This window comes from Leptonychotes weddellii, chromosome X (genome assembly GCF_054177405.1).
Source record: "Leptonychotes weddellii isolate Sample4059 chromosome X, ASM5417740v2, whole genome shotgun sequence".
In the NCBI taxonomy this organism is placed as follows: Eukaryota; Metazoa; Chordata; class Mammalia; order Carnivora; family Phocidae; genus Leptonychotes; species Leptonychotes weddellii.
In genome coordinates, this window is record NC_138385.1 from 87079289 (window position 1) to 87091175 (window position 11887).

The 11887-nt window shown below is 45.0% G+C and overlaps 2 protein-coding genes across 2 annotated transcripts; both read right to left on the reverse strand.

Moving 5' to 3' along the window:
• Positions 1-373: 373 nt before the first annotated feature.
• On the reverse strand, positions 374-3121 carry LOC102750485 (melanoma-associated antigen B5-like). Its single transcript, XM_006727730.2, has 2 exons — positions 3026-3121; positions 374-1591 (listed from the first exon to the last, which is right to left on the reverse strand). Exon 2 carries the CDS (start codon positions 1526-1528, stop codon positions 374-376), a length of 1155 nt encoding a protein of 384 aa, XP_006727793.1. The 5' UTR covers positions 1529-1591; positions 3026-3121.
• Positions 3122-6572: 3451 nt separating this feature from the next.
• LOC102750201 (melanoma-associated antigen B5-like) lies at positions 6573-7698 on the reverse strand. The gene has a single exon (XM_006727729.2). The coding sequence runs from the start codon at positions 7590-7592 to the stop codon at positions 6573-6575; it is 1020 nt and encodes a 339-aa protein (XP_006727792.1). The 5' UTR covers positions 7593-7698.
• Positions 7699-11887: the final 4189 nt, after the last annotated feature.

An 11887-nucleotide genomic window follows, 5' to 3' on the forward strand; every position in this document is an offset into this window, starting at 1 on the left:
GGAGATTTCCACTTAATCATTCTCACAAGGATTACCCTCCTGCTCACTCATTCCTTTGACTCCATCTGTGGGCCATGGAGGATATTTCAGCAGCTAACTTGTATGAGTGAGGCTCAGAGGCTCTAAAATTCTGAGAAGAGAGCCTGGATTTCCTTCATATTTGTGTCTGCACTACTAACACTGAGCCTTCCCATGAGCAGATACTCACTGTGTGACGAACAAAAGAGCCAAGAGACACAAAGTATAATCTCTTAAGATTTAATTTCTTTCTTGAACAAACTAACAAAACTGAAGTATAAATCCTTTAATTTTGTAAAACGAAAGACTAAAGGAAACAAGTAAAAACTGGATTAACCATGTTTCATCTTTTTTTCTATTCCATTATCCTTACTACTTTACTGTGGGATTCTTTCACGTTGCTAATACTATAATCCCTACTGTGATGTTCTATTTTCTTATCTGGAGGATAACAGAGCTCAGGCTTTACTAGGGGTGGGAAGATATGCTGGGGCATGGCCCTAGAAGGTATATTGACTTTGGCAAGAGCGCCAGCCCTGACCATGACTCTGGCTTGGACTCTCTCTTCCTCATCTTGCAGAGCTTCTTCGTAATAGGACTGGAAAGCACTGGGGATGGTATCGTTGACTTTTGCCAGAAATTCCAGGACTTTCATCTTGCTGGTTTCAGCTTGGGCTTTCGGACCCCACAGGAACTCATAGCGTGGAGGATCACTGTTGGCCACCTGGCGGTATTCTAGATACTGTAGCCTCACCAAATCTTTGGTGATGAGCTTCCTGGGCTCTCCGTAGATGAAGTGCTTCCTCCCGGCATATACTCGCATCATACCCAGGAATTTCCAGATGTCTTCCTCAGCAGCACAGTTGCCCTTCATGAAGATCATTCCCAGGATATTCATCAGGAGACCGGTCTTGGGTAACCCCCGGCCAGCTCGTACCCTCCCATTGTTGGGGAGTTTGAGCTTGCTGATGAGGTTGTAGGATTGTCTGGTTGAATCGATTTCCTTCAGCTCAACTGCAAAGACAATCTCAATGCGCTCAGAGGCTTTCTTGAGGATCTCAGGAAATTGGTCTTCGTAATTTTGGCCAATAATCTTCAGCATGTCTTCCTTCAAAATGGGTTGTTTCATTTTATACTTGTACAGAAGGAACTGCTCCAACAAGCCAGGGTTCCTGGTCAAAGAATCTTCACCTGTGCTCTCAGTGTAGTATGGGGCCTCACAGGGGCGTGCCTTATTCTCATCTTGGCTGTTGGAATCTTCATCAGATCTAGTGCAAGAAACGGCTGTAGAAGTAATGGTGGTGGCTTGTGCTCTTCGACACCACTGGGAAGTGCTACTTGACCCAGCCTGAGGCAGACTTTGGGTAGTATCTTCACTCTGAGGAGAAGAGGAGGAAGTGGACTCCTCTTTCACTGCTGCTGTGGCCTGAGCACCCTTACCCTGAGCCTCACCTTGAGCCTGGCGGCGTTTCTTGGCAGCCTGGAGCTTACTCTTCTGGCTCCGAGGCATGATGGCACTATGGTCAGAGACAGCAGGCAGGAGTATGAACAGGAGATCAGGAGATGTGGACACCTGGAGGAAAAAGAATGAGATGATGTGAGCACCTTCAGTAGGAAGATTCCACCTTGGCTTTAAACCAAGCCTGCCTCTGCAGGTTTACTTGAGGTCACTGCTCCAAGAACCCACAAGGTTCCTGTTCCAATCAGCCTGTCACCTGAGAACCCTATAGAGGAAGTTAAAGAGAACCTTAGACAGCTGTCTGCCAGCCCTGTCTGGGGTGTATTGGGGTGACATCGGAGGCTGCCAGTGGCGAACCTCTGTTTTGGGCTGCAGGGGTCTTCTCAGTTCAACTTCAAGATCATCTTGTCAACTCCCCGCAGGTCCTGGGCTGCCTCTATTCTATTGCTGTGAAGTCAATACCTCAAACCAAAGCCAGAGACCCCAGAGGAAGAAGTAAAGTAGTAGTTCCTTACTCCCTATCCCTGTCAGGGGCACCCAACTGAGAGCTAGGTGGAGCCCTCTCCTTCATGGGTTGTTTTGGTCCTTATTTCTCATTCAGGGTACTCACTTGGCCTCCAGGTAGTGCCTGGCACACCTCCCTTCTGCTCATTGGTGATTGTACCCTCACACTAAAGATCTCTCCTCTCTCAGATTTGATAAAAATAAGTGAGGGTGAGGCTCAGAACTCGAGTTCTGAATGCAAAGATAGGAATTTGATTTTTTGTTATCTTTCCATGTTCAGTGGTCCCTTCCATCTTTTCTTTGGCCCCTCGCAGCCTGGGACTCTTCTCTCCCTGCCAACATCTCCTTACACCACCTGGGAGAATATGGGAGTTGTCCCCCCTGCCCATTGTTCTCCAAGGCTAAGAATTGGGGATGGTTTCTCTTGTACTCTCATTGTGGTTGTTCCATTCAGACGTCATGCTCCTCACATTAACTCTTGGAAAGATCTAGAAATCCTCCTACGGCAGAGGGCAAACAGTCCCTTTTAAACAACATCTCTCACCTGCCTCCCCCTCACAACACACACTCTCCTCCCCCACAACTCTCACATGACACAGAGGGAAAAAATGAGTGTCAGTCAATATATCACCAGGACAGAGATTCCTTCAGTCCTCACAGAGTCCTTACCCTGATTCCCAGCTGAATGCTTTCATTTGCTAACTTAAGGCCCTTGCCCTCAGATCAAGGCTCTCTCATCCCCGAGTCCTTCCTTGCTGAGGTAAGCCCGACGGCCCTGCCCCAGAGCTCCCCCGGATTGATGACCACGGCGAATTCTATACCACCTCATTGTTCTAGGATTATTGGCCCCTTCAGACCTAACTCGGACTTCCACATCCTTGATTTCCTTCAGGGAATGGTACCCTTCCCCTGAGATCAAGACCTTCAGCTTCCTGATCCTTCAAACATTGAGGGAAATCTCACGCCCACCTGACCGCCATGTTTCTTTTCCCCGGGGAGCCACTAGCATGGCTCTGGTCAGAATTTTTATTTAAGTTTCCTCACCTTGATTCTTGTTAGGGCCTTCCCCTCCTCTCCGCTGAACTGGCGCCTCCCACCAAAGCCTGCACCTTCTTGCGACCCTCCAGGCAGAAATCTACCCCTGAGTGACGGCTCTGCCAGGTGCATGCGCTCACGCGCGCGTGGGGGGAAGGGGAGGAAGGGGGAGGAGAGGGGGGAAGGGAGGGGCCTAGGACCGAGAATAGGAGCGGGGCCTCGGAAGGAACAAGGGAAGCACTTTTGGGGGACAAGGGTGTTCTCTCATTACTCAATCTGGTTTCTCACCTTGTGCTTGGGTCTGGAAGATTTCTCTCTCGCTTGCCCTGAGGCGGGCGCCGATTGCAAAGTCTCGCACCTTCCTTAGACGCCCCAAGAGGAAGTGAGGGCTGTTCTTCCTGTCACCAACGACAGCGCCTCTCAAGGCTGGCAGCAGGGGTGGGATCTGTGGTGCCCCCTCTGTTCTGGGGTGGAGAACACCCTCAGTTTCATACAGGATTGTCAGTTACACTCACGTAGGACCTTGGGCCCTTCTCTCCACCACCACATTTACGAGGCCCTCACATCCTTGCAGATGACATCACATTCTTACAGAGTCTTCAGTCTGACAGTATAGATGTAAGAGCAGGGGAGGGGTGGTCGCAGCGTGACTGCCGATGTGACTGAATGTTGCTTTCGTCAGTCTTCTTTCATAGGGTCCTCATCTTGGCTCCTGTCTCTTTAATGGAAAGGCTTTCAGAGCAATGCCACATCCCTGCAAACTCTTGAGTAATCTCTCTCGCGCAAATCTTACAGAGGATGAGTCTGTGTCCCAGGACGAGATCGGGAAGGTGAAAAACAATTTAGAGACTTAGCTTGGGAGGTGGAATATCAGAGTAAAAAACCACGCTGATATATTCCTTCTCTTTACTACCCAGACTTGGCTTCTTAGGTAACTTCTGTTCTAAAGTACTTGCCATAGGAAACAGGCTGAGCCAGATAATTTCATGAGGCTGCCATTTTTTGAAGTTAAGCAACACTACATATTGTTAGCAGATATTATATCCTTCCTTTCATTATTCATACGTCTCATTTATTTTGGTATTCTTATTGCTCTGGCCATATTCCTTTTTTTTTTTTTTCCTAATCTGAGATATATTTTGGAGTAGCGACAAGAAAAGTGAATAAAGGTTCACAAGGTCTGCTTCAGGGTGGGAGCGGTAGGCTACTATATGCCCTGGATGAATTCACACTAGGGGTATAGTCTAGCTCTGACACTTACAGTTTGGTAAACTATATTGTAAGACTGTGGGAATGTAGGTACTGTATATAAAGCATCCATCAAGATGACTGGCAAATACTGAGCATTTAATGAAAGGCAGTTAGGATGATTTTTACCTAGATAATATCATCCTTCTATGGAGGAATGTTTTTTTAAATCCAGGATATGTCCTTGGAAATGTAATACTCCTAGACAAAAGAACATCAAATCAGCCAAAAATTCACTTTAGCAAGTACAATTAAGTATCTCTGCCCTATTAGAGTATTTATTATTTAATTTTGGTATGTGGTTTTTCTTTCCCCACCTGGATGCAACTTAGAACTCCTTGCATTTTGTCAAGGACCCACTCTTTAAGTTCTTCCCAGTTGTCCTTGCATTCAAATCACCTCTATTTTCATTTGTTTCCTCCCCACCAAAATCTAATCTTCTCTTAGAATTTGCCAAAATATAGTCAAGATAATCTAATTAAAATGCTCTTTTAATGCAGTGGACTCTGACTTCACCAGTTCAAAGCAAAAAAGTGTCAGTACAGTGGCTTCTGTGTGTGTCACCTCAAGGGAGTTCACCCTTTTGTCTCTAAACTCCCTGGAGTCATTGTGTTTAGAATGCCTATTTGTGCACTATATTCTTCTTTACTGAGATAGTAACAAAGACACCTTTGATTCTTGTCTTTTCGGGCTGAATTGTGTGCCCCCAAAATACATGTTGAAGCCATGACCCCCCCCATACCTCAGAACATGACTATAGTTGAAGATGAGGTCATAAAAGAGATGGTTAAATTAAAATTAGGCCATTTGGGTGGGCCATAACCCAGTCTGACTGGTGTCCTTACAAAAAAAAGACTAGGACCCACAAAGAGATACCAGAGATTCATGCACACAAAAGGACAACCAAATAAAGTGGGTGGCCATATGGGAGCCAAGGAGAGGAGCCTCAGAGGAAAGCAATCAGGCTGGAAGACATTGGGCTTCCAGCCTCCAGAATTATGAGAAAATAAATTTGGTTTTAAACCACCCAGTCTGTGTTATTTTGTTAGGGCATTCCTAACAGGTTAATACACTGCCCCAGGTAGAGATTTCTTTCTGGATTATCTATGATGCCAAAGTAATTTATAAGAGTTTGTTTTAATGGCCTCCTTTTTACTCCATGAGATGAGGAAGGAACTTCCACACTATGGTTATGTAGACTTCAAACATGCACCACCTGACACTGTAAAGATAAGGCAGACAACTGGTTATTAATCATGTGTACTCACCTGGCTGGGGGAGAAGGGCACCACGTGCTACATAGTACAACACGAGGGTTACACCCAGGAACACAATGAATGAGCACATCTGTGGGAGGCAGGGTTTGGTGTCAAGAGGTTGAGGTGACCTTATTTCCCATGGTACCTTGTAATCAGCTTCTTTGAATAATTCTGCAAGCTGATAGGGAACAGAAATTTGCTACTTAGGAATAAGCAAGGTATGTGCCTTGTCCCCTTGATGGAGATGGTTGTTTGATAATGAACCTTATCTGCAAGTGCACAGTATGGAAGGGAACTTTCATTTAGGCAATTTGAGGCCCTGTCGGTTTCACTAAATGTCAAGGAGCCCCTAATATTGAACCTTAATTTTAGACCTTGCAGCACAGTGTAGTTTTCCATTTAAAGATTTTTCTTTTCTCTCATCTCTGAGATGCATCATCTTAGGGTATGGCCTCTGATCACCATTCCCATAACCTCAGTCTAGTCCATCATGTAGTTTAATTTGAAATAACATCACACAGATGACCTGCAATATCCCAAAACTTAAACTGCCTTGTTTCAGGGAATATACATGCTGCTCTGCCCTAGGACACCTCCCTTCTCACTCTGTTTTTCTTTTTTTAACTTTCTTATAAGACATAGAGGGTATCTCAGTATCTTCCTTATGATCATAGCTTCTAGTTTCTAAAGTTCTATAGGAAAGGCTAGGTCTTTATCTTAGCATCCCCATGCCTAGCATGGAGCCTTCCATAAAGCAGATTTCTCAGTAGACATTTGGGGAATAAAAGAGAGAGTATGAGGTCTAACTTGTTATGATTTAATATCTCCTAAATTCTTTATTAAATTAAGCATATTGAAGTATAAATCCTTTAATTTTATAAAACAAAAGACAAAGGAGTAAAGAACACTAAAGTTGATCATGTTTTATTATTTTTTTATATTCCATTATCACAGTAAATTTACTGTGGGAATCTTCCACATTTCCATGAAAATCCCTATTGTGATGTCATATTTTCTTATTTAGATGATTTTTTAAAAAGCCTCAGATTTCAGTAGGGGTGGGAAAGGCTGCTGGATGTGCCCCTGTAATTCCCACTGGCTGTAGATTTGGCTCGGCCTCTTGCTTCCTCATCTCTCAAAGCTTCTTCATATTTTGATGAGAAGGCACTGGGAACCGTATCATTGACCTTGGCCAAAAATTCTAGGACTTTCATCTTGCTGGTTTCAGCTTGGGCTTTAGGACCCCACAGGAACTCATAGCGTGGAGGTTCACTGTTGGGTACTTGGCAGTACTCCAGGTACTTTAGCCTCACTAAGTCTTTGGTGATGAGCTTCTTAGGCTCTCCATAGATGAAATGCTTCCTCCCAGCAAATACTCGCATCATACCCAGGAATTTCCAGAGGTCTTCCTCAGCAGCACGGTTGCCCTTCATGAAGATCACACCCAGGACTGTCATCAGGAGACCAGTCTTGGGTAACCCCCTGCCAGCACGCACCCTCCCATTGTTAGGGAGTTTCACTTTGCTGATGAGGTCATAAGAGTGGCTGGTTGAGTCGATTTCTTTCAAGTCGACTGCAAAGACAACCTCAATGCGTTCAGAGGCTCTCTTAAGGATCTCAGGATATTGGTTTTTGTAATTTTGGCCAATAATCTTCAGCATGTCTTCCTTCATAATGGGCTGTTTCATTTTATATTTGTACAGAATAAACTGTTCCAACAAACCCACCTTCATAGTTAGAATATCAATGCATGAGCTCTCAGTAGAAGGTAAGACATCAGACAAACATAGATGTTCCTCATCTTGGCTGTTCTCACCTTCATCAGATCTTGTACCAGAGATATCTGAAGAGGTAATGGTGGTAGATGGGGCACCCCAAGACTCTTGGGAGGTGTAAGGTGACTCAGTAGCTGATAAACTCTGAGTATTACCCTCCAAAACAGGAGAAGAGGAGGTGGGGGACTCTTCCAATGCTACTGGGGCCTGAACTCTCCTGTGACTCTGGGAGTCACCACGAGACTGGTGGCGTTTCTCACGAGTGCGGTGCTTACTCTTCTGACCCCGAGGCATAATGAGTATGATCAGGGACAATGGTCAGGAGTGTGAGTGGGAGAGCAGGTGATGAGGGCCCACTGGAGGAAGAGGAAGGTTAACGGGGTGTGTGCACCTTCAGTGTGAAAATGCCACCCTGGCTGGTGGCGTATAAGGAAGGCTACATTTGCAGTTTTCCTCAAGGGCACTTCTCTAAAAACCCACAGGACTCCTGTTCTCCTAATCAACCTGTCCTTTGGGAAACCTGTGAAGGGAAGTAGAGTGAGGTTTAGGCTGCTTCCTACCAGACCTGCCTCAGGCATCCTGGGGTGACAGCAGGGGTTGCCGGTCTTGTGGTTGAGGAGTCTCTTACGCAAGACCATCATTCAACTAGTGGCAGGTCATGGATTTTTTTCCTCTGTTCTCCTGAGACTGACATCACAAGCCTCCCTGGCACCCACAATAAGGAAGTGAAAGGGGTCCTCAGCTTACAATTCTTGTCTAGGTCTGAATGTTCAGTGGGGAGTTTTCTATCCTGGCCTCTTTGGGGTCCTCAGTCCTCATTAAGAGTCCTTACTTAGGATCTGTGTAGGGCCTGGCACCTCCACCCCTTTCACTAAATGGTAGCTGAACCTTCAAACTAAGGATTTCATTCCCTGTAAATCTGATAGAAATAAGTATTGGGGGAGTTTTTACTTGATAGCCTGGCCCTGGATCTTTGGGCTGAAACCAGGGGCAGAGCGAGATTCTTGGTTACCCTTTCTATTTAGTGGTGGGTAGTCCCTTGGTCCTTGCTTTGATCCCCGACCCTTTTCATGATCTGGAATTCCTCCCTCCCTTACCCTTAGGCCTGCCCCTCATATCAAGGTTTGCACCACCCTGAGACCCCTAGAAGGAAGTGAGGATCTCCTTATCTGACCACAGCTGTCCTTGGTCTCCTGAAGCTGGAGGCTTATAAGAAACTAATGCTTTCGTGCTCCTGCTGTTCGGGGTATGTGGCTCCTTTAGTCCTCAGGGTATTCACCTTGGCCTGTGGAAAAACCAAGATATCTTTCCACTGCTGCTGCTTAAGCCACACCCCTTAGACAAAGTCTCTCACCACCTTGTGACACCATAGGAGGAAGTGAATATGTCACACTATGTCAACAATGCCCAGGTATCCAAGCGCTTACAGCAAAGGCAGGGTTCTGTGTGATTCTCTCAGTTCTGAGGGAAAAGGTTTCCCTAAGTTCTCACTCAGGACCCTCCCTTTGATTACTGGGAGGACCTGAGACTCTTTCCTTTGCTTGCCTGAGGTCCTTTCCCTTACACCACGGGAACCTCATAAACTAGAATCATGGGAAGACTGGCTGGTGACCCCTCTCAGACCTAGGAGGCCAAGGCAGGCCAACCCAGGGACTGCTAGGAGTCAAGGTAAAGATCCTAAGTGAAGACTAGGGGCAACCCCCCACCTGGATCAGAGAGGGCCCCAAGAAGCCTGAATCCTGATATCATACCTGGAAAGGCACAGGCAGGAGTAACTTCAGCAGGCCTGGGGTTTCCACTTTCTTTCAACCTAAGATCACCCATGTAGCCCAGAGTTCTCATGGACCTGAGAACCCCCCAAATAAGTGCTGGAATGCTTCTCTTGGCAGCTCTGCCAAGAGGTCACCGGCCAGTTTTCCTGTGATTCTTGTTATTGTGGGGGGTTTGCCTCCTTAGTCCTCGTTCATCAGAATTTTCATATTGACTCCTGTCTCTTCTTTGAAAGGCTTCCTGAGAAATACCTCATCCTTCCAAACTCTTGCTTAGTCTCCCTACTGCAAAGCTGGTAGGGAATGGGTTGATTCCCAGGAGTGACATGAGATGAAGAAGCTATAGGGAAGATGGGGGCCCATGGTGGGCGGTGTGCTGTCACAGAAAGCAAGCTGATCTCTTCCTTCTCTTCACAGACTTAGCCTCTTACATAATGGCACTTCTGAAAGATTTACTTTCCACTGTGAAGGGACTGAGCCACATGATGCTGAGTCCCTGATCTTTTGAGGTTTCCTGAATTTCCTCTGTTGATAATGTAATTATCATTGCATATTGTCTCTTCCTTTATTCATACTGTGCTATTTTTATTGCTTGTTCCTCAGGCTGTGTATTCCAGAACTGTATTTTGGGTATGAAGTTGTGCTTTTTAACACTGGAAATACATTTTGGAATAGTGAGCAGAAAAAAGAAGTAAATGACACAGGTGTGCCTTGGCCTGGGAAGAGTGGCAGTGTGGGCTCTAGAGGAATTCAGAGCCAGGGTCTAGGCCAGCACAGTCACTGGGCGGCCTGGAATTTGAGAGTATTCTAACTTCTTTAGCTGAAAAGTGAGTCTGATAATGTTTATCATGTAGGACTATAGACATACATGTGTGTAATCAACCTGGCACAGTGTTAGGCAAAGTTCGGTGCTTTTATTTTTGTTTGTTTGTTTGTTTTTTTAAAGATTTTATTTGAAAGAGAGAGCATGGGCAGGGGGACGGTCAGAGGGAGAGGGAGAGGGACAAGTAGACACCTGGCTGAGTGTGGAGCCTGACGCAGGGCTCAATCCCACGACCCTGAGATCATGACCTGAGCTGACGTCAGATGCTTAACCAACAGACACCTAGGCGCCCCTAAGTTCGGTACTTTTAATGAATGGCAGTTATTACTAAGATGATTTTGACCCCAGATGGTAACACTGTTTCCCCACAGAATTTAATTTCCAGCTTGAATTAGAGAATATGCAACTCCAAACAATATAGAAATCCAAATCCACTGAAATGCTGCTGGGCAAATAAAATGCAATAGTATTTCTCCATCAGAGCATCTGTTGTTGAATATGGGTATGGGATTGTCTTCTCCAGTTGGATGCAACTAAAAGTTCCTATTGGTGTCAAGGATCAACAACTTCCCTCCTGGGTCCATTTCCATCCAAACCACCCCCTATTTTCATTCATTTTATCGCCACCAAAATTTGAGCCCTCCCTTAAGAGTTTGACAAATTATACTCAAAATAACTTCGTTAAAATGCCCTTTTAATGGAGTGAGTCTTACCTATCCCGTGATAACTGGTAAAGTCCAGGGGCTTCTTGGAATCTCACTTCAGTGGAGTATTACCCTTATCACTCAGAAATTCTCTGGATATTCTATGCTGAGAACACATCAGTGCGCTGTGTAACCAGCATTGACCTCCCTGAGCTCGAGCCCGGAAAAGCACAGAGCACCTCTTCCATGCAGGCCCCAGCCAGGGACTGTCACTGGTTTTCTCACGTTCCCAAAGTAACTGTGAAAATCTGTTTTCCGTTCTAGGCCTAGTCTCTCAACTCAGAACCACGAACTGAGGACCTGGTCCCTCCCTGCCCGGTGCTCCCACAGCCACATCCAGCCCACTGCACAGGCTAGCTTAAAAAGACGCCTCCCCCCCCCCAGGGGCTGGCATTTTTACCTAGGCCAACACAGCCTTGATCAAGTAATTTACACTATACTGTTCTCATTAGGACCTCCCCTTATGCACCTCTTTTTTACTTGTCATTTATTTATTTCTTAGAATGTATCTTACCATCCTCATTGTATGGTAACTACTGCTAAAGTCTACAATTCTGTGTGCAGTGGTTCAGTCTTATTTTTCTTACTATCCCCGGTGCTATTAGGGAGCTTTCCAAAGAGCAGATGCTCAATTAATGCTAGAGGAAAAGAGAGAATGAGCAAGAAGTTTAATTTATTTATTTTCTCATACATTTTGAATTAGCCACAAATATCCAGGTATATATTGTTTGATTTTAAAAGCAAAGACAGAGAATAAGGCAATGAGTTAACTACCCTTTACTTTTGTGTCACTCTTTCTGATCCCAAACATCTTCCTATGAGGTTCTTTCACATTCCCATGAAAAACCCTATTCTAGTGCCATGTTACTTTGCTCTGTAGCAAAAAGAAAACATTGAAGGTTTTTCAGCTTGTTTACAAAAACAAAACTCTTAATCTTAAACCTGAATAGTAATATATGTGTTATCCATGCCATTAATAAACTTAGATTCAGAAGCAAAATCTTCAATTAAAATGAACAACATCCGAAAACTTAAAGAAAAAAATAGACCTACAAATTACTTATGTGCAACAGGGAAAAAAACGCACAGTTCCTTGTTATCTGCTGTTGGATCACGAATACAATATAGATGGTCTGTGACTTTCTTTTTCATGTACCAAAACTGTAACTCTCATTTGTGAAACAGCGATAAATGAGAGCCACGTCATTCTTAAGGTTATATTCTAGAACTAAATGCGCTATTAGAAGAAAAAACGTTTGAAAACACCTAAATAAATATAACTGTGTATGCGTT

Excerpts from the sequence above, each read along its gene's own strand:
- LOC102750485 (XM_006727730.2), bottom strand. The coding sequence starts at position 1,528 with ATGCCTCGGAGCCAGAAGAGTAAGCTCCAGGCTGCCAAGAAACGCCGC.
- LOC102750201 (XM_006727729.2), bottom strand. The coding sequence starts at position 7,592 with ATGCCTCGGGGTCAGAAGAGTAAGCACCGCACTCGTGAGAAACGCCAC.